Consider the following 20868-nt stretch of genomic DNA (forward strand, 5'->3'; position numbering starts at 1 on the left):
TTTTGGAAAGCAAATGATCTCTGTCAGGTGCACCAAAGTTTTAAATCAGTTACAATGGAGACAATTTAGAAGAAGAAAAAAAAAAATCAGCTTTCTTATTGCATAAGATTTAGTAATCATAAAGGTTGCCATAACGTTATTTATAAGACTGGTGTGAGTCTCAGATATTCACTCAAAAGGGAGGCAGACAATCTCCCATGAGTAGCTATTTTAAAAATGTATAAATAAGAACTTATTTATTGGGGAGTGGCACACCTGATTAATCTGAAGACAGAAGTAAATTTAGAAGACGATGAAGCTCCTGGCTACATAAATAACTTCTGATAATTCATGGGTGGTTTAACATCTGAGATTTCTGTAGCAGAAGTCTTCCATCAGGAACTAACTTAACAACATGTATTGTGAATAGATTGCTCTCATTTAAGAGCAAAATTCTTTTAAAGCTGTTATCTTACAATCTTTTATTTTACATTTACATTTCAGAACATCCTGTATTTGTGTTCTGATTGCAAACACATACATGCAAAAATTCTAAGAGAAGTCTAAAAGTCAAAAAGGCATTTCAGCTGTAATTCACATTGGGAAGAACAGCAAAGAGCTTAAAAATACCCATATGCATTGCCAAAAATACTCAAATGGGTTCTCAGCTAGAGTAGGAGGCAACACCATTCAAATGACAAGTTTTCTTTAAAGCTTGAAGATAACAGACCATCATCTATCTTCAGATGTGGTGACTAGAGAAATCTTTCATTCAATGTTTTATGAAACCATTTTAGATGAAATTGTACCCAAAGGCTTTCAATATGAGCTGAGTGGGTTTTCTGCACACATAAGCAGACTTAGGGCATAAGAAACCCCCTCACACAGCATCACCTGTATGTCACTGCAGAACTGGGTTTTGCAAATCTAGGCTTGCCAGAAATGTTAAAGTTGACCCCATCCATGGAAATATGATTCATTGGGCCACAGAGAGAGCAGGTGTAAGAATTTATTTCTGAAATTATCTACACAAAATAGGCATAAATAATTTGAACACATCAAATATATTGGAAATGTCATTACACAAAGAACCATTACAGACTGCTAAATATAGGTGCAAGCTTTGCTAATAACCAAGCTCCAACTCAAAGAACATTTAGATGCATTTCATGTAATAGTGAAATATACAGATATTTTTTCAAAAATAAATAAACAAATTAAAGGAACAAAAATCAGTCAAGGACTGTTAAATTCAGAAGGCAATCTCTCTGGCACAGGCAGTCCTTCAGCCAAACTGCTGGTGGAGTTTTCCAGGGGAGTATCACTAAGTGCGTGCCTTGCTCAAAGACTATTCCCATAATCACTGTCAGAGACAGGCCAGTGGGCTAGATAAACATCTTTTCACAAGAGTGGATCTGAATAAAAACTTTAAATTCACTTCTGCAGTTGTCAATCATATCTTGGCTTTTCCATACTTAAGAAGTAATGTGGTATTGCCATCAACTGGAGTTAAGAAATGTAAGGAAAAGGCTTTTTTTTTTGTAGAAACTATGTTGTGCCACCATGTACCTGGGCCTCTCTCAGCTTGGGTGGGATCAGTGTCTATACCTGGAAATTCAAAAGTCTTTTTGTCCAGAAACATAAAGGTTGCTTATGTGTTTTGCATATATAAGCACAAAAACATCCAAGCTGCTTCCTTTCTGAATTAAGTCTGAATCTTCCCTCACATATTTCTAACCTAGCAGGCAAATCCTTACCTTTTTTTTTTCCCATGTAATTTTTAGGACTATCAGGAAGCTTCTAATTTGGAGCAGTTTGTGACTCGCTTTCTTTTGAAGGAAACATTGAACCAGCTTCAGTCCCTCCAGAGCAGCCTGGAGTGTGCCATGGAAACCACAGAGGAGCAGACTCGGCAGGAGAGGTGAGCAAACCTTCTGCCCAGCTGCAGTGAAGGAGGTGAGGAGTGGGGTCACTGTGAACCTCCAAGACCATTTTACATTTCACTCAGCAACCTGATGTAGGGAATAACAGGAGAAATAAGGATACATTTTTTATTCCGTATGGGAACTCACTAATAGGAGTTTTCCTGAAATTGAATACAAGCACATTCCAATCTGATCCTGTGGTGGGTTGCATGTAGGAGGACCATTTTGTTACATGGCTCTGCTCCTTTGGTTTCTTTTTAAATCCATTGACTATTTAATATCAAATGCAGAAACCAGACCACTGCAATGTGAAGAGTTCTGAAATTACTAAGACTATTGACTGTCTCTTTGTTTCTTCCAGCTTTACAATTTTTTTTCATTCCTGGTTGTAGAGTGATCCCATATAAACTCTCAGTTACCTGGGTAGCTTATATCCGTCCAAGGGGTTTAGCTGAATTTAATACTATGACCTCTATGAAGTTTTGTAGGATCAAGGATCAAAACATTTTTGAAAAGGTACTTGGCTTTATGGATTTGTTTTCCTCAGTAAGCTATTGTTAAAAATGATAGGGAAAGCAAAATACAAGCTGTTGTGTTTCATGGACAAAGAAGATCTAAACACTTCATATGTTGCATAATGCATAAAATGCATTGATTTTTCATTCTTTCTTTTGGAAATGTCATTTTCTTGTTTGTTTTGCTGTTGGTTTTGAGATCTCTGAAGTACATGAATAATACACTGGGGTTTTGTGCCAGCAGCTTGACCACAGGAATCAAGCAGATTTTGAAAGGCGGAGGGTGTGCCGGGTGTGCACTCTATATATACCCCTCCATTCATGCATACATCCTTTCAGGCTCCCCACACAACTGATAGGAGAGAAAGAAGTCTTGAATGCCAGTTCAGAGCTGGAGCCTAACTTAGATGCTCTTAACATCTTCTGGAGTAATCACTGACATCTTCTCTCACTTGCCTTTTAGGACAACCTCTCTAAAATTACAGTCTAGAAAGACCATCTGAGTAACTCAAACTACTCACTTGGGTGCGTAGAATAGGGAGATATGAACATCCCTTTTGCTGCCAGCTTTCTCATCTGCATTGACTGTCCGGTAGGGCATTTGGGAGACTTCTTTCTCCAGTTTTTATCAGTGCAGTTATTCAGAGATATCCTCTTGGATGGTGAATTTGGTTTATGGCAAAGAAAATGAGAAAGAGGTTTGACGCTGTTAAGCCAAATACCATCTTCCCCATTTTCTGAGGTAGCAATGGAAAAGCCAGGTAAACTCAGCACTTTAACTACAGCTATTTTGGATAAAGTGAGTTAGCTCCTAGTGGAGGTGCCCCAGTTGCTATGTGAAATCATGTCCAATTATATTTAACTTAACTCAGGGGCAAATTGTCTGAATCAAAATCCCATTAAGACACTCTTAAACTAATTTAAGAGTGCTCAGAGTGGGGAACTGCCATAATTTGGTTTACTGTGAGGGGATTTTACGCTGCAGAAAATACCATCCTAAAACATCTCCTTAACATAGTGTGTGAGCTTTTGGTGAGTCTTCATTCTGCGCTTCAGGAGACCAGAGAACTTTCCAAAGCAGTGACCTGGGAATTATTTACTGAACTGTTTAGGCTACTGTCTAGCATTCTTTGCAATCACTCATCCAACTAACTGTTCAAAACTAACCATAGTCCTGGTCCTTCATTGCTCTCCAGCTGGATGATGAAGAATCACATAGAGACAGCCTTCAGTCCTCACACAAGCTCTCAAGGTTCAATGACTCTGTCATTGCAGTACAAACATAAGTCATTCTGTATCTGCTTTGTTTCAATACTGGTCCCAGAAATGTATCTATCCTTCATCCAATATTAGCTAATTCTCATCAGTTTTCCTTCCTTATTAACAGATACATATTGCTGTTTATCTTGTAAATCTTTAAGCTGAAGGGGTCAATGTTTAAAGTTCATCTCACTTTTAGCTGTTCTTGTGACCCCAGTTCCTCTGCAGAGATGCTATGAAACTCCTGTGCATGAAGAAATGGTATGAATGGTTCCTTAGGTCAGGTCAGAACCACATCATGGACAGACACTGACCTCAAGCTTTCTCTCCCTAAAAGATATGTTTATGCCAGCTTAACCCTCCTTTATTTTTAACTTCTCTAATAACTAGCAACCTAAATAAACAACTGATTAGTAATAGTGAAAATCTGGAAAATAATTCAGTGGTCTCAATAGGTATTTCTCCTTTTATAATTCAAAAGGGAACATATAAGCACATTTTTTGAGAACAGAGGGAGGAGAGCTCTCCCACGTTTTACCTTATGAAGTCTTCTGTGTTTCTGTGCAGACAAGATCCAGCAAAACCAGAAACGCCCTCAATTCAATGGCCAGGAAAACGCTCAGCTCGAAGGCTTCAAAGGAACAACAGCCTGTCACCAAATAGCCCTCATTTTAGCACAGGTATGGTATTTCACATTTTAAAGATATTTAAATCACACACATACACACACATATACAGAAAAATATAGATGTATCTTCCTTTCAAAAATTTAATTTAGACATGGTAACTAACTCAGATACTCTACTGGCAGAAATCAATCTTCAGTTTAATACAGAAGGTATTAGCTCAAACTGTAAGGAAAATAAATATGTACCCATAGATCTGAACTGATAAAAAATAAATACATAATCATGGGCCAAAGTGTGGTATTGTTTTGGGGCTGTATTTCTTAGGTAATATTTGTAGCCTGCAGATAAGAATGAAAAGGTGAAGGCTGTGACTTATACAGAACTAAGTTCTCTGTCATGACTTACATCCCAGCTGAGGGGAACAAACAAGAAACAGGGAAAATATAAAACCTGTAAGAAAAAAAGACTTCATTTAAGATGATACAAAAAAAATCTGAAACAGCATTTCTGCTTTGGAAAACATGAGAGGGTACTTTGGTAAACGGGATTCTTTGGAAACAGTGACATTAATCATGAAGCTGCAGTGAAGGCATCTCCAGGCTTAGTGATGTCTCCCAGAATCAAGGCATGAAGACAACTGAAGCACCAAAGTACATGATGGGTCAAGCCCACTTCTTGACCAGTCATACAGATCTCACTGCTTGCAGTCATGTGCTTACTTCTTCCTTTTTAACCCTCTTTTGAAGACCCTTCTGCCACTCACCAAATGCTGCTGCTCATTCAGTGCAATGACGCAGGATGATGTTTGGTCCCTTGCTCTGAGTTGCTGATGTTCGTAACAAGGAAGGTCACATAGCCTTGTTGCTGCACTTCTAATTCAGAGTTCAGAAGGAACCCAAAACTATGCAAGCTGTACCAAAGCCACTTAATGTAATTTTAAAGAGCTAACATCTTTGTCCACAGCTATTATAATAGCTGTCTAACATCTGTCTACTCTCCTAGACAAGATTTGTGTTTGTCTTGGCACTTGGTCTTCCTCCTACTGCCTGCTGCCCACATGTACAGTAACACTGTAGGTGTGTATATGCACTCAACACTCAAGCCAGCATTTTCTTTAGCCTTTGTATTTGTTCAGGTAAAGCCACACTCTGCCTCATCTACATATCGCACCTGTGGTACGTCCCCAGCATTAGGATTTCTTTGTTTGGTCAAAACATAGTCCTAGCGCCACAAGAACTCTCAGCTGGAAAATAAGCAGGTTAATGAATGCACATGTCAAGAGCATGCCTTGAAAAATCTTTAGTTTCTGATAAATAACCTTCCTCTCTCCTTAGATGAATCACTTATGTACACATTCACACTGTGGGTGATGCCAGGAACTGCTGTCATAATGCACATACCTGTTTCCTTGAGTATTATCCTTTCCATCTGACAGACAATTTTCTTGAGACTTAAGCAAAGCAACATTTTCCACATACTTTAGAGAGGTTCATAGATGCTTGTGCCTTTGTAGAACCTCTTCTAGCTTCACCTTTACTATGTGACATCAGGTCATTGACTGCAGTAGAGATGGAGAGTTAAAGCGTCTTCTGAAATGGGCATGTCCTATCCATATAGAGAGACAAGACACAGTGTCTTTAGTCTTTCTTCTGCTGCTGAATTCCATGACTTGGGAGAAAAATAAACATAGGAAAGTTATTATGATGAAACTTAATCTTGTGTTGGTCAAAATTTGCAGTCACCACAGGTGTAAATTACATATCTCAAAACCAAAATCTCATTCTCGAAAAAAATAGTGTAGGAAGGATCAATCCTAATAATCATATTGCTGCAATTCATCAAGCACCTAGGCATGCCGTTTGGTTGGAAAGATAAAGAAGGATCATTAGCTGCAAGGGATGTACAGTTAATGTTATTAAATCAGATGTAGAGTTCACTGCAAGACTATATCCGTAATTAGTGGATGAATACATGAAAACCCCTAAGACAGAATATTGCAGATGACTGTAACAAAGCTGAAAAACCCTCAGAGTTTAAGTATAAAAACAGTTGTTGCAGCTAAATGAACATTTTCTGAACAAAGAGAAAGCCCCTTATTCCCAATGCATACGAGGCATTCTACAATTATGTTAGGAGACTTCTTCAGGAATCCCTCAATATCAGGATTCCTCAACAAGCCATGCCAGAAACCTAGACCATTTAGCTGCACAGGTACACCCAGTTAATTCTTTTCTGCTGTTTATAAGAATGTTGGTAGGTTTTTTTATGGGGAAGGAACATACATACTCTTAACCTTCAAATAATCCTGGAATTCTGCTGGAAGCACCATGTCAGGATGCTAAGAACAGCAACAGGCTGACCATGGCAATGTCCTTGCAGTGGGGTCCTACAGCAGGTCTGCTGTCGCTCTGCAGGAGGAAGTAAGATCCTATCACCTAAGCTGTATGGGCTATGCCAGGATATTTAAGACAGTCTTGTCTGTCGTTCTTTCACCTTCACCAGTGAGTACTCTCAGGGGAAAGAGGAACTGCAGGCATGACACAGCAAATGGGATGTATTTGAATGGAATCCCAAAGACAGGCTTGCTATGCAGAAGAGTTGACTCTTACTCTTATAGAAACTTTCACACAAAGAAGACTAAGAAATGGCAAACTACAAAAAAGATTAAAACAAGAGAAAGCTTTAATACACACACCCCCCCAAGATGATTTTGCATTTTGAGCAGAAGGTTCTCAGGTTATGAGCTAGTTCCATCTGCAGAGAAGAGCGTTCCTTTCTTAAGGTATCAGCGTGATTTCAAAAGCACTGGCATTAATCTAGAATGTAGTTTTCATTCTGCATTGGATTTTTATTGTATCTTAAAAAGAAAGAAAATAATTCATATAGTCAAAATCATGATATCCTTGTTATACCTAAATGAACGCTGAACTAGTTGCAGCACAATCTTCAAGAAGCAAAATAAATTTTAAGCTAAGCTAAACTTTTTTTATAAAATAAATGAATACACTATGTTCTAGCATTTAGTAACGCTTTACAAATGTTCATTATTTATATTTTCCAAAGGTTGGATTGAGGAAGACAGCCAGTGGATGACCCAGATAAACAGACTCCAAAAACTGATTGACAGGCTGGAAAAGAAGGTGTGTGTTTCTTTTCACCTGTTTGTTCTCTCCCTTTTGGTTAAGCAATCCTTAAACCACAAATGCTTTCAATGTCCCAGTCAGTCTTTCCAAACAATAATGAGTGAAATTTCAACATCACCTCATTAAATGCCTACATTTTCCTTCCACCTTCTTTCCTATTTCACGAAATCATGACATGGTTTTTCCACACTCCTCTTTCCCCTTCCCATCACTACAGATCCAACTTTTCATAAATATCTGAAAAGACACATTAGTCTATGACTGGAGGATGTTATTGCATTTAGTTATACTTGTTTTGGGGAACACAGGACAAGCCACTCTTTTTAGGATCTGATATTTTTCTCTTCCTCTCCAAACTCTCCCATCAGAGAATACTAATTTATAAAGATTTAAACACTTCCCTAATAAGTACATTTCAACCAAAAGGTGATGCAGATCCCACCATCCTGCCTGGGAGACAGCTGCACCAGCCCCTGGAGCCCTGAGACTGTATGTCGTTCCCACGCCAAAGCAGAGCCCTCCAGGAATCTGACAAATGACCCCTCTGATTCAATGATACCAAGGCTTCCCAGGGCTTGCAAAAACCTGAATAACATGTGCCTGTACAGATCTATTTCTTTTTTTTTTTTAATCAGATTGATTGCTAGCCTAGGTTTTGAAAGTTGGGTTATGTCTGTGTGTAATGACTTTTTTTTTTTTGAGAAGAAGGAAGAGCAGAGGAAAAAGTAAGGTTATAAATTCCTGTGTTGTTCTCTACATGACATGTCCCTATTGAAGGACAGACAGACAATTTCAGATAGGTGCTAAGGGAATGGCTGAATTCAGTGGATTTTGGGACCCAGGGGATTGCTTTCTCCTGGTCTACTAGAGGTGAGATTTTAGGTTGAAGTGCTCTCAGACCCAGAAGTTGCTCCAGTTCCAGTGCAGCTGATGCTGCTCCTCCCTGCAGGTCAGTGCTCACCAGTGGTAAGGCTGTGCATGTTCTCCAAAGACATGGGTCCACACACACCGGCATGGGTGCCTTCAGCAGCACTGCAGACAGACAGGTAGCACACGCAGAAACATGAACGTGCAACAGCCTGATCCTGATCCTTCTTTCCAGCTGATCAGGGTGGATGTTCCCCCGTGAACATTACCATGGGCTTTAAGTCTTCCTAGTATTTGTGGCTGGACCCATGCCCCTTACCCAGGTACTGGCTCAGACCTTGGGTCCTGGCAGACAAGTGTCTCCTCCTACTCACCCACTAGTCCCACTCGAATTCAGTAGCAAATTATACACACAGAAAACAGTTAAGTAAGGGATTTAACAAGAAGACAGAATACTGACCTTTCTCTGCCATTGCTCCCTCCCAAATGAACAAATTACTTTTCCCCTTTGGTCCCAGTTTGGGACCAAAATTTGGTATTTATGTTATCTCAGCCTTATTACTGATGAGCTGCATTACTGATACAGTCATCCCCGGCACTGCTGGCCTTGCAAGACTCTGCTCTCCAAAAGGAGCCCAGTACTCCCTTCGGTTGTCCCTGAGGTCTGACCGTCTCTCGCATCGCTTCTCCTTAGCCAGCTGTGAAATTAGGCCATTCTTTGTGGCACTGTCTGTAACTTCTGTCAGCTTCTCACTCTGCTCCTTGCTATGCTCAGCAGCTCCTCATGGTCTGCTCAGTCCACCGAGCCTCTGGCCAGGGCATAATCTATTCACCTGCACTCAACAGCTTCTTCCCAGAGGTCATTTCTGTATGAGAAAAGCAATTACACAGCAGTTGCCATGTTAATGACATTTTAGTAGCAACTTGATTTTTTTCTGAGCAGATAAAAATTGGATTTTGAAATGTCAAAGTCCATCATGAAATGTAACTCTCACTTTTGGTCCAGCTTTACTCCCAGCTCTGCTTTGGAAACAGCAGCTCGCTGCCCTGCCACAGCTGCCTGCCAACACAGAGTGATGCCAAAAGGAGTGTGTGGTGGTTTAGCCCCTGCCGGGGTCTGAGACCACGCGGCCGCTGCCCCTCCCCCACAAAGGGAGTGAAATACAAAGCCCCAAGACTGAAATAAGGAAAGGTTTAATACAACAGTGCAATAGCAACACAACAAACAACAGCAATAACAATAACAGTAATAGTGATAGCAATGAACAGAGCAAAATAGCTACCAAATACAGCAGTTTGAAGCACGATGTACAAAACCACGAGTGCACCGCGCTCCGCGCCAGGAAAATGTGACCTGCCAGGGTGTGAGGCATCTGAATAACCCGGCTAGAGCTCCCCCCCTCTGCTGGGGAAACTTAACCCTATCCTGGTTAAACCAGGACAGAGTGTAAGGAAACTTAACATTCAAAAGAATGTTACTGAAAAAAAGAAACCTGGCATACAGCAATAATGCAATGCAAACATTACAGAAAGCAGCCAACCATTTAGTAGTAAATGAACTTACAAGGATGCTATACAATCATCAAAGCTGCTACAGATAAATGACAGAGAACCTCAGTCTGAAAAGGAGCTCAGTGCCAAAGGTGAACAGTGGCAGAGCATAGACCTTCCATAATTATCAACTTGTCAATATAAAATTTGATTAATAAAACATAGCAATTAGAAAAACCTAATTTTGCAAGTAGACAGCCTATATCCACCTTTGCCTAACTTAGCTGCTGCTTGACTTTGTATCTCATGGGCAGATCTAACTGTGAGAGGTGTTATCAGCGATCTTTCAGCAGCTACTAAAGCTCCTCTTTTTGACTTTGCCCCAAAACAGATTAGAAAACATCATGCAGTCATGCTAAAAGGCAATTTCAGAAGCTACCTCTTCTCAGCTGAGGTGAGGTAGGACTGCAGAGGCATTTTAAAGCCCCAGCTCTGAGCTGCATCAGCTGGCAGGACCTCTGTTCTCCACATTGGGCTACTTCACTCATGCTCAGCGTCGAGTCAGCCAGTGCATGAGCACTCTTTCCACACAGATGAGGACTCTGTGCCAGTGCTCACATGCTCTGAGGTCACAGCAGGATGGCTGTGTAGACTTACCCTACCTGGGTAGTCACACCCTGTCTAATGACATAGCATTACTAAGAATTGCTATAGATTATTTTTAACTTCTTGAGGGGGCCAACAAGTGGTTCATCAGTGGTTCCTACTGGAAAACTACCTGGTGAAGAGTTGATTTAGTGTTGTCTAACTCTTCTGCTGTCTTCTGTTAAAGGTGAATTTAACCAATGAATCAGTGTTGTAAATCATCTTTTTTTCCCTCAAGTTCAAAATTTATATATACTGGAAAAAATGGGATTCTTTTCTTGCTACCTTAAGAGAAAGTTTGCAGTACAACTTGAGTCATTCCTTTCCTCTCTTTTTCGATACATTTCCCTAGAAAAAAAATGCACTGAAAGTATAGAAGAACCACAGGAATATGCATTTTCCCTCAAGGTTTTTATCTGAAGTATCTGCACTGACAAATGAGCTTTTAAAGCCAGGTGTTTTTTCCTCCACACACACATTTCATGCCATTCTATGCACGTTCTGCAGGAGAGGTACAGCTACACAGCAGTTAGTGTGCCTGCTACTTTGCTCCTGTCTTGTTCTGCCACCTGCTGCTGGTGCATGTCCCCTGTTCATTTGAATTCTACCTGCACACCCCTTGTCGGCTTTGCAGCAAGTACAGTATCTGTGCTGGCAAAACGCCTGCTACCTGAGCTTAATCAATCTTCACCCAGCTGGAAGCAGAAGAAAATTTTTTATCTTTGTTACACAAGAATTGTGTGCAATAAGAAGCGAAGCACCACTAACAATGAGTGCATTTTGCTGCAGCTGCTTATTGCAAATCCATCTCCTTGTTTTCAGGCATATGGATGTTTTTCAAAATATCCACATGACACTAGGTTAGAGGTACTGCATGTGCCTAGCACGTAAATGAAAATTTTGTGTGTGTTACTAAATGGTGTTTGCATGAATCACTGATTCACGAAGTGCGCATCCAGTTTGCATACCAAGCGAGCATACTGCTGCCTCACAGATGCATCTCTTTGCTGCTGCCCAGCCTGTCCTCAGAAGCAAGTGCAGCAGTTCAGAAACCTGACTTGGAGCCTCATGCACATCTTTTTCAATGCTAGAAAACAGTCCCTTGCCACCATAAACCCCCTATAGAGAAGTTTCTTCTGTGTAAAGCTTTATGATTGCATGGTAGTGGCTGATATTTCATTTCAAATCACCATTGTTGCTCATCTCCGTAGTCCACGTAACAATGTGAGAAGGCATTTGGCTTTTCTCAAGTCCAACATACATTTGTGAACAAGCAGATTTGTTACAAATGAAAGATCACCGGCTCATCATTATAAATAAAAATTTACAGAACAATGTGGGTTGGATTTAACCACTGAAGTGTGCAAGATTCTGCAAACAATGCTTATGTTTGACTTACAGGAGTCTTAATAAAGAAGGTATTTAATTATAACTTCGGGAGATAAAACAGAATCCAGCTATTGGAATAGTTTGTTTAAAAGGTAAGAGCAGAATACAGCTGTAGTATTGCCTCTTATATTTCTATTTTCTTTTCAACTGCCTCAAAGGACCTAAAGCTTGAGCCATTTGAAGAGGAAGTTTTGGAAGAAAATGCAAGATCTGTAAGTGCTTTTCAAGATAATGATTTTGATATTTGATTTTGAATGCTAGGTATTGAGACAACAATCTCACTTGATCTCTTTTGTTACAAAATAATTTTTAAAAACCCACCATCCTCACTTTTTCCAGTGGTAAGAATCCATTTTAGTTAGCAGAATACATTGTGCAAGAGGCAACAAAACAAAACTTAGAATATGTGGGCAAAACTTTTATATTAATTTTTGCATTGCTTTCAAAGGACACAGTGAGCCAAAACCTCAACTCACATAAGGAGGAAAAGGTGTCATTAATAAGATTTAACAAACTTGGCAGCAGTGTTTATGGCGTGATGGTTTCTCTGGTCCCAGTCACCTAATGCTGCATGCATGCTTTAAATCATAGTTGTACAGCCTCCCTCCCTCCAAAACTGCTATAGGAAATCTTATCTTATAAGCAATAATCAATATTACAATTTACAAAACCAAAATCATGACCAGAAATAAACTTACTGTTAAGTAAGCTTATGTCCCAAGATTAAGCCAAATTTTTCAAATAGACTGGCATTCCTAAATTCAGGACTTTGAGCCTAACAAAATGCAAATCAAATACACGTGAAAAAATAACCAAAACAGATGATCCATCAAATTCCTTATTTCATCTCAGGAGTTGCATTAGATTTTTTCTTTTTTAAAATGGGATCATACAATATTGCTAGACAGGATGCTTATGACAGAGGGATGAGATAACAGTATCAATAATGAAGGCAGAAATGAGTCAAAAACCTGTACAAGAGGTTAAGTTGTATTAATTAAGAAGCACATGGTGTTTATTTAAATATTGAATTAGTAAAACTGACAACCTTCAGTAGATGACTCAATATGTAAACTACTTAAAATAGCTAAATGATAATCATAATAATTCAGGATAAATATGTCTTCTGTACTGCTGAGTGTTTCCATAGTCCTGCTTGTAAAGATTGTTCATTTTTGCAGAAAGGCAGAGGAAAAATACCCCTCTTTGTTCATCATTTAACATGGGCTACCTTAGGCATCTCATTCAGGTGTGAGTCACAGCTCTATAAGACCAGCACCTCAGTGAAAATAACACTGCATCCAGTGCAGACTGAGGGAATATGCTCTTACCTCAAACCTCACACTCGCATAGAGATACATCCAAGGAAACATGCTGACTTTATTACTGAGCATTTCAAAGATCAACATTTGCTTCACACTCTTCCAAAAAGACTCTCTCATCCAGGGTTTGGACAACTCTCACTATCTCTAAGGTGGACACTCATTTTGGGTGTTTCCATTCTGTGCTGCAGCCTGCCTAGACATAAAAGCCACACTCAAGCACTTCTACTTCTCCACTCCAGAGCACTAAAACAGGGACTGCAAACTTCAAAGGAACTTTTGTGGGTTTTCTTTGATGATTCTGTTTTTTATTGTTTTATGATAGACTTTTCTGAGTTTAAAGTACATGGAATTCAGAGGATGATGTGGCAGTAATATTGTCATATTTTTGTATCAGCACATAATGATTGTTCAACGTCAAATGTCTGTGATAGAAGAAGAAATCAAGGAATTCCGGCTTGCTCTGAAGCAGTATGTGGAATCTGCTTCTACTCAGGGTGGCTGCTTGCAGTAAGTACAATGTTATTGTCCCTGGGCTGCAGAAAAAGGATGTAATCTGATTTCCTGAATAACCTCTAAGTGGAACTGAATTATTAATGAAGAGGGAACCTGTAAAATCATTTTCCTGGCTGATTATGCATGTGTAAGAGCTTTTCAAAGGCAACTAAAACCAGAAAGAGATGTCAAAGTATTTGTGCAGACTTTAAGTAGTATCACAAACTGACAATACAGGCTATCCCAAAGATGCTAAACAATCTTTTGAAAGACTTCTCAGCTCTGCAGGTCATCAATCCATGGCTTGTGGAAGCTTGAGGCTGACCCTTTTTATTGGAAAACTCATTTGCCATCCTCCATTTGTGCTCATCTGGCAAGCAAGCAACTTATCAACTTGTTTGACAGTTCTCTGTTTGGAAGCTTTCAAAATCTTCCCTTTAGGCTGTCATTTGAAAATTTTCATTCATAATAAACAGTGGGAAAAATTAGAAGGCAACATTTTCAATAAAATAGTGTATTTCTGCTTTGCTCCTTTTAGAATTAAATAAAACATTAGAACTGGGTTAAGAATAAATTTTAGTAACTCACCACTGTACTGTATTTCTTAATTTGCATACTTGAGAAACCTACTACCATACACACTACAGACCATTATGAAATAAATATTTATAATGTGTACACAATGCAGGATCTTCCTCTATATTTAAAGGCTTCAAAGGCTATCACATCCCTAATTTATGAGTCTTGTTGCTATGAGATTGTCACACTTAGGATTCTTATCAGTAGCTTTCACACAAACCAGAAAAAGTAAGTTAAGCTGGAAGAAGAAAATAGTGACCTTTTTGCAGTGAGTCACTTGTAAAGGCAGACTGATGAGGAAAATAAAATTCTCTTGTGGGCCAAGAGCTGAAAAAAACAAAGAGAACTCCATCCCCCTTCCAGAAACAAACATCCAGCAAAACACTGTAGTGACTGCAAACTCGTCAGGGGAGAGAGCTTACGTGACTTTGGAATGCAATTTAACAAACGATGGCAAAACGTTGTTCTTTCCCAAGTTTACAGGCATTTGGTAAGTCTGTAATGCCACCTACTGTTTGGTTTTTACTGTAGCTATTTGGCATTTCTTCCAACAGTTCTTGATATTTTTGCTATTTCACAATGTACTTTCCCATACAGCAGGAGAAAACAAATAAATCATATAACTTATTGCTTATTACAGTATCAAATACAATCTGAGACCAGTTTTCAAGCCCATCAGTAGTAAGATCAGCAATCTCACACTTGGGCACTCAGAGAAGTATGTGAGTACCCAAATGTATAAGTACCCTACGTGCTATAAAGATTTTATGCTCAGGATAAGTGGGACGATTCTTTGCACGGGATCAGCAGATATTCTGTGGGTCATTTTCCACCCATGCTGGATAGCATAAGAATACCCAAAAGTATTACTTAAAAAGTGTATCTGCAGGAAACATCAGCCTATCTGGCTTTATACTCCATTATATATTTGATTTCAGAGCACCTAAACTCTACGCCACTTTGATGATCTCTCATACAAAAGGATGACTTCTCACAGTGTAATTCTTCAATGAAACAGCACAAGTTATTCTATAAAATTTACTTGAACTGTTCTCTATGTGCAATATGTTGGATTAGCTGATTTTCACTGAACCACAGTTGTTTAATTTTCTGTATTACCGATTAGCATTTCTTTAGATAAATTACACTGTTGGAGCAATATGAAAAATGAGTTTCATAAATAAGTCCATCATAAATGTAGTAATATAAAATATTAGTAAATAAAAAGCCATGAAAATACTCCAAGAATCAGTTTTTTTTAAAAAAAAAGCTCAGATAATTTGCAGTATGTAATCACTTATTTGTTCAATTTATTATTTAACTTGGTTTGGGGTTTGGGTTTTTTTCAAAAATCACTGCATTTGATCCTACTCACAAGTAGTTTGGAATAAGATTAGTATGTCTGATAACTTGGTCATGTTTTACTAAATTAGTTCTGTCCTACAATTCTTAGCGTTTCCATACAGAAGCTTCCAAGTGATTCCCGCTTTATTGTTTATGAGTTCTGGGAGAACAGCAATGTCTGGAATAGGTAAGTTTCAGGTTTTTGGTTTTGTTTTTGTAATACAGAAAGTTTTGAAGGTTAGAAAGCAATTGTGTAGAAAGACTGAATACTGCTAATCGATCTCTTGCTAAGTATATCACAATACTTCAGAACAATACTTCAATTGCTAAAGACTAAAATATACTGAAACATATAAGTAAAAATGTCAGAACGACAAAGCTAACTCAAATAGAACATAAAAACTCTGAAAGCTAATAGATAAATGTATGGCATCAGATGGATGTTAGTTCATCAGAGACAAAAGAATAGGGAAGCAGCAATATTGCCACAGTTTAATAATGTTAGAAACAAAAGGTGCCAATGAGTGAGACAGGAGGTGTGCCATCCAGCAATACACTTAAGCATGCAAGCAGTCATGGGAGCTCTCCCAAAGCTTTCCAAATCCACATCACAAAAACCTATCTGACAGTGTCTATTTTGGGCCCAGAACAGAAATTATAGTGATTAAAAGTCCTACCAGCCAAGTTCTAGCCTGTAGCAGGCAGACAGCTAAGAAATTGAGTAGAGACAAAAAGATTTTCCTTAACTGCATTTACTATTAAAAAACCAATCAAACGCTATGGTCCTAAATGTGTAGACAGAACCCATTCTGAAGGAAGATGAAGTCGCTCTTAGTTGCTTTCCTTTTGAACAAAACCCCAGTTCAAAGTTTACTTTCACAAAGACTCAAGAACACTAGTAATGCACATCAACACTATACTGGGTCACAACTAAGAGATGAGCATCAGATGTGAGATGCTCTAAGGTATCCCAACTGGTCTCCAGCTCCCAGCTGAGAAGGACAAGAGTTACCTATAGGTTGTGTGTCCTTTATGCCAGCCCCATGCAGCTGCTTCAGATACCCTACATATCTCAGATGACACCAGATGCCTACCTTTAGGCAACTGAGTCAAACCCTTTGCCAATAAAGTCAATGAAGCCTAAGTTCTCTATGCAAATTTGGATATCAAAAACTAAATATAGGTGCCCATGTTAGAGACAAAATTCACCTTTAAATCTTACAGTAACTCAATGTACAGAAGAAAATCTGAGTTTAATATAACATGCAAACAATTCACAGCTTCTCTGGTCTTCTCTCCCACTACCATCATTGCCTACATTTTGAAACACAAAATCTTTGTTACAGCATTAATTGTAAAATTGCTAATTCTCATTAAAAAAAATTAGCCCCTTTAAAATACTTGATATCTTCTTATTTTTTACAATTATTTAGCCACCTTCAAATGAATTACAGCAAGACATTTCAAAGAAGTAACGTGGACTTCTTGGAAACTCCAGAGATCATCACAACAATGCTAGTCCCTGGTAAGTATCAATTTTTCACATTATTTTGCTTGTTCCATGTGAAGAGTTCTGCTGTATTAGTGTGTTCTATATGCAGGACCACTGCATAATATCCCCCTTAGTCATATCTTCTTTGGTAAAGTATGGAGAAGAAAGGGACTCCAAGTGGGTTTTTTTAAGCACAGAAATGTAAAATGCATCAGCAAGAATAAGACCCACAATGCTTTATTTTATATAGTGCAAAGTTAGGCTAGCATATACTATTTTAGAAAATAGCTAGAATAAACAATACTATTTGTGAATAGTAAAATATTTTCTATATTTTATAGAAATAGTTCTATAATTATATAGATATAATATATCTAATAGTTCAAGATTTTCAGGCAAAAAAATGATTTCTGATGAAGACTTCAACTTAATAATACCTACATTGACTGAAGGCAGCCTTAATTACTAATAATCGATATTTACTAACCAATTTATTGTACATACTTCCTGCTATGTTAAAAAAGAAAAAAAAAAAAAAACTACTTTGAAAAAGCAAGGTGTTAAAGAGTCCGAATTATTATTTCTAATGCAAACCAATGAGTATGCAACATCTTTTTTCTCCTAGAAACGGTAGTTCAAAGAGACAGTGCAGGATGAAACAAAGCAAGCATCAGTCTCATCTTTACCAGAGGGAGGACAGCAGATTTTTTATCTTAGGGAACGCAAATCTGTTACAGTGAAACCCTAATCTCCCGTACGTCTGAGTACAGACTAAATTTGAAATAATAAAACCCCACCTAGTAGGAAAAAAAAATATATATAATCCTGTACCTGGGGTTTCTCCTTAAAAGAAACCAGACAAGACATTTTCAGACCTCATGAGCCTGATCTGGACACACAATTATATGCCAGGGATTCCTGCAGTATCAGAAGATTGCACTTAATGAATCAAGAATCCCTTCAAATCTTGTTTCTTACTGGGAAACTTCTGGATTTAAGACAAACTTGGCTATAGGAAACAATGTGGCCTTTTCCAAAACTTTGTGTCCGAGAGCTAGACTGCATATGTCCCAGGAACGTTCCAGGGGTGGTTTACACACATCTTAAGTATGATCAACATAAAATAAAATGTAAACATAATTTTTAAATGCCTAAGTATAAAAGTGTCTGAAATTGTATTCAAAATGCTCGTTAAAGCATCGACTCTGCCTGCTAAGGAGGATTTCAGTCTGCAGCACTATCCTGGCAGACAGTTGCCATAGAAACAGCATTTCTCAGTGTGCACTCCTTGATGGGGGGGGGGGCAACAGGAAGAAATGCACTCACAGTTATTTTTACAATTTTATAGATTATCTATAATTTTAAAATATGTGCAGAGATTTGAACTTTTGTTTCACAGAAAGTACTTCCCATGTTTGATCTATACCAACTGTATTTGTATTTGAAAGACAGAAAACATTCTTGAAGTAAAAAAATGATGGCTGCAATCCTACCAGTGTACTTTATGAAAGAATTTTAGACACTGTAAAATGATACCACTGTAAAATCAGGAAAAAAACTTGTCTGCAGCTAGCACATAGATAGGCTCTATTTTAAAAACAAATTTACCCTAGCTCAGAGACATCCACACCTTTTTAGACATCTGGTTAACTAAGCACTGAAACAATTCTAAATCTGATTCAATCAAAGATTACAACCCAAAAGTCTTTACTCCACCAATTAATTAAAATTAATAATGATACAACTTCTGTGGCCAAAAATTATTCAGGAAGACTAGGATTTTCAAGACTGTTAGATCTAGTATTATCCTAAAGCAAATTCATTTACCATCAGTTAATAGGAATCACAACCTATTATAATCACTTGCACACCTGTTAACTGACCAAGTTGCTTCAGGCCAATCTACCAGGGTGGCATGAATCACTCAGTTCATCTTCAGTGAATGTCTCATTTTTATATAAGATCTGGACTTGAGGACACTAGAGAAGCTTCTGGTGAAGAAAACAAAAGCTAGGGGAAAACTTTTGAACATTTATGATGCTACAAGCCATGAAACAAACTGTTAAATTGGCATTTTTTTGGCCAAAATTCATTAATCCACTGATGTGTCAGAGACTACCAGGCTTTCATAGTCCCAGTTCCGGTAAGATTCTTAAGTATCTTCTTCTTCAAGAATAACATTTTTCATAAAAATGGCATAAATTGAAGGATTTATGGACACATTCACAGAAACAGGTTGTGTTAATAAATTTAATCTCCAAACTGTGTAGTGCAAAACCTACTGAGCCTAGGACATGCTAAGGGGACGTGGCATCTCACTTAGTCACAATTCCTTTCCTTCCTTCCTTCCTTCCTGTCTCTCCCCATAAATTTTGTGATTCCTCTCTGCATAAGGTTCAATTTCGAAAGGACAAAGAGTAAGGACTGAGGGGAAGAAGTACGTATGTGTTGCACTCCAGCCCTGTCTATAATCTGGTGATTACAGATCTTTTATGCCAATGACATTTTACAAGTCCATCAATTCTCTTACTTTTGGGTCAAAACACTCTTAGTTCCTAGAGTCGTGTAAAAAGAACACCAGGTTTGAGTAATGTCACCAGGAAAGAAAGTCATTAAAGGCAGCACAACCACCCAGGGGACACACTGCTCAGTTGACATGTTAATGCTTCTTTGGATGTTATCAAAAGGAGATATAAATTCTTGTGCTAAAGCCATCCCCCAACCAGTTAAATTCAGCTTTCCTAGTATTTGAAGTATTCTTCCCCTGTCTGGAGAGGTTTTGTCCTTGAAAGTATACAGTTTTCAAATAAAGTAGTATTAACTGCATATATAAATTAATGTTTCTTTATATATGTTATAGCTATTTTATTTAGGATTTTTACAAGAGGTAGAAAAAGAAATACTGTTTAACGAATAAATAAATTCTCTCTTTCAGCATCGTGGTGGGTCCTCAATAACAACTAGAAGCTGTGGTTCCAAGTAACGTTAATGTTGCATTGTTTTTCATTACAGTAACATTCATAGAGCAGTGTACAGGTGTGCAGGGTTATGAATTTATGATGTGATACTGTTTATTATGGATGTGATCTTCTCCACTTTAAAATACAGAAAACTGCACATTTATTACCTTCTCTTCTCGTGACTAGTTCAGTGAAATGATGCATTCTAAAAGCTGAAGTAACGCAACTATGGTAAATTGTTTATTGTGTATATTCAGTCCAAACTGTCACAGAAAAGTGTGTTTTGACTGGTATTATGACTAAATATTTGTGAAAAGTTTTAGTCTTACATTAATAAACAACTGTTACTTAATGCTGCCGTTTTCTGCTTTTACAGAAGAAACAGGTATGAACATGAACACACATTTTCCTAAGTGTCTTATGCTTCAGAAAATCTGCAAGTCATTAATTAGGAGAATAAATATAGAGACTTTTTATGTTAATACAGAACTTCATACAGGATAATTTCTGCCCTCTTCACAGCCTTTAGCCCCTGCCCTCGCAAGAGGAAACATATCTGACTGTATGTCAAGCCACTATGGATCCACAGACTTAACATTTCACAACCAATTTGCTTTAAACCCTATGTCCTGACCACTCACAAAATATTTCCATTAGATCACCAGCAGCTCACTGAGAAGTCATCAGAGAAACTGCTGTTAAAGCATAAATATCCATAAACCTGCAAGTAGAAATACTTTATTCCCCCAAGAAGTCTTGCTGTTGTCCCCTGCATCTGAGCAGTAGGTGTGTCCTTCAGGCCAAGAATGAAAGGTGACTATTGTAACCTCACA

The 20868-nt window shown here is 38.2% G+C and overlaps 1 protein-coding gene across 1 annotated transcript in view; it reads left to right on the forward strand.

Annotated features, from left to right (window-relative positions):
• NECAB1 (N-terminal EF-hand calcium binding protein 1) overlaps positions 1-20387 on the forward strand; it is a 69275-nt gene extending 48888 nt beyond the window's left edge. Inside the window, exons 6-13 of the mRNA XM_074894148.1 lie at positions 1764-1900; positions 4247-4359; positions 7372-7448; positions 12002-12055; positions 13563-13675; positions 15693-15770; positions 17017-17108; positions 20011-20387. Of these exons, the coding sequence (XP_074750249.1) occupies positions 1764-1900; positions 4247-4359; positions 7372-7448; positions 12002-12055; positions 13563-13675; positions 15693-15770; positions 17017-17108; positions 20011-20039 (693 nt within the window). The 3' untranslated portion in view covers positions 20040-20387. The remainder of the gene's footprint in view (positions 1-1763; positions 1901-4246; positions 4360-7371; positions 7449-12001; positions 12056-13562; positions 13676-15692; positions 15771-17016; positions 17109-20010) is intronic.
• The last annotated feature ends 481 nt before the right edge of the window (positions 20388-20868 follow it).

Source organism: Strix uralensis, chromosome 1 (genome assembly GCF_047716275.1).
Source record: "Strix uralensis isolate ZFMK-TIS-50842 chromosome 1, bStrUra1, whole genome shotgun sequence".
NCBI lineage: Eukaryota > Metazoa > Chordata > Aves > Strigiformes > Strigidae > Strix > Strix uralensis.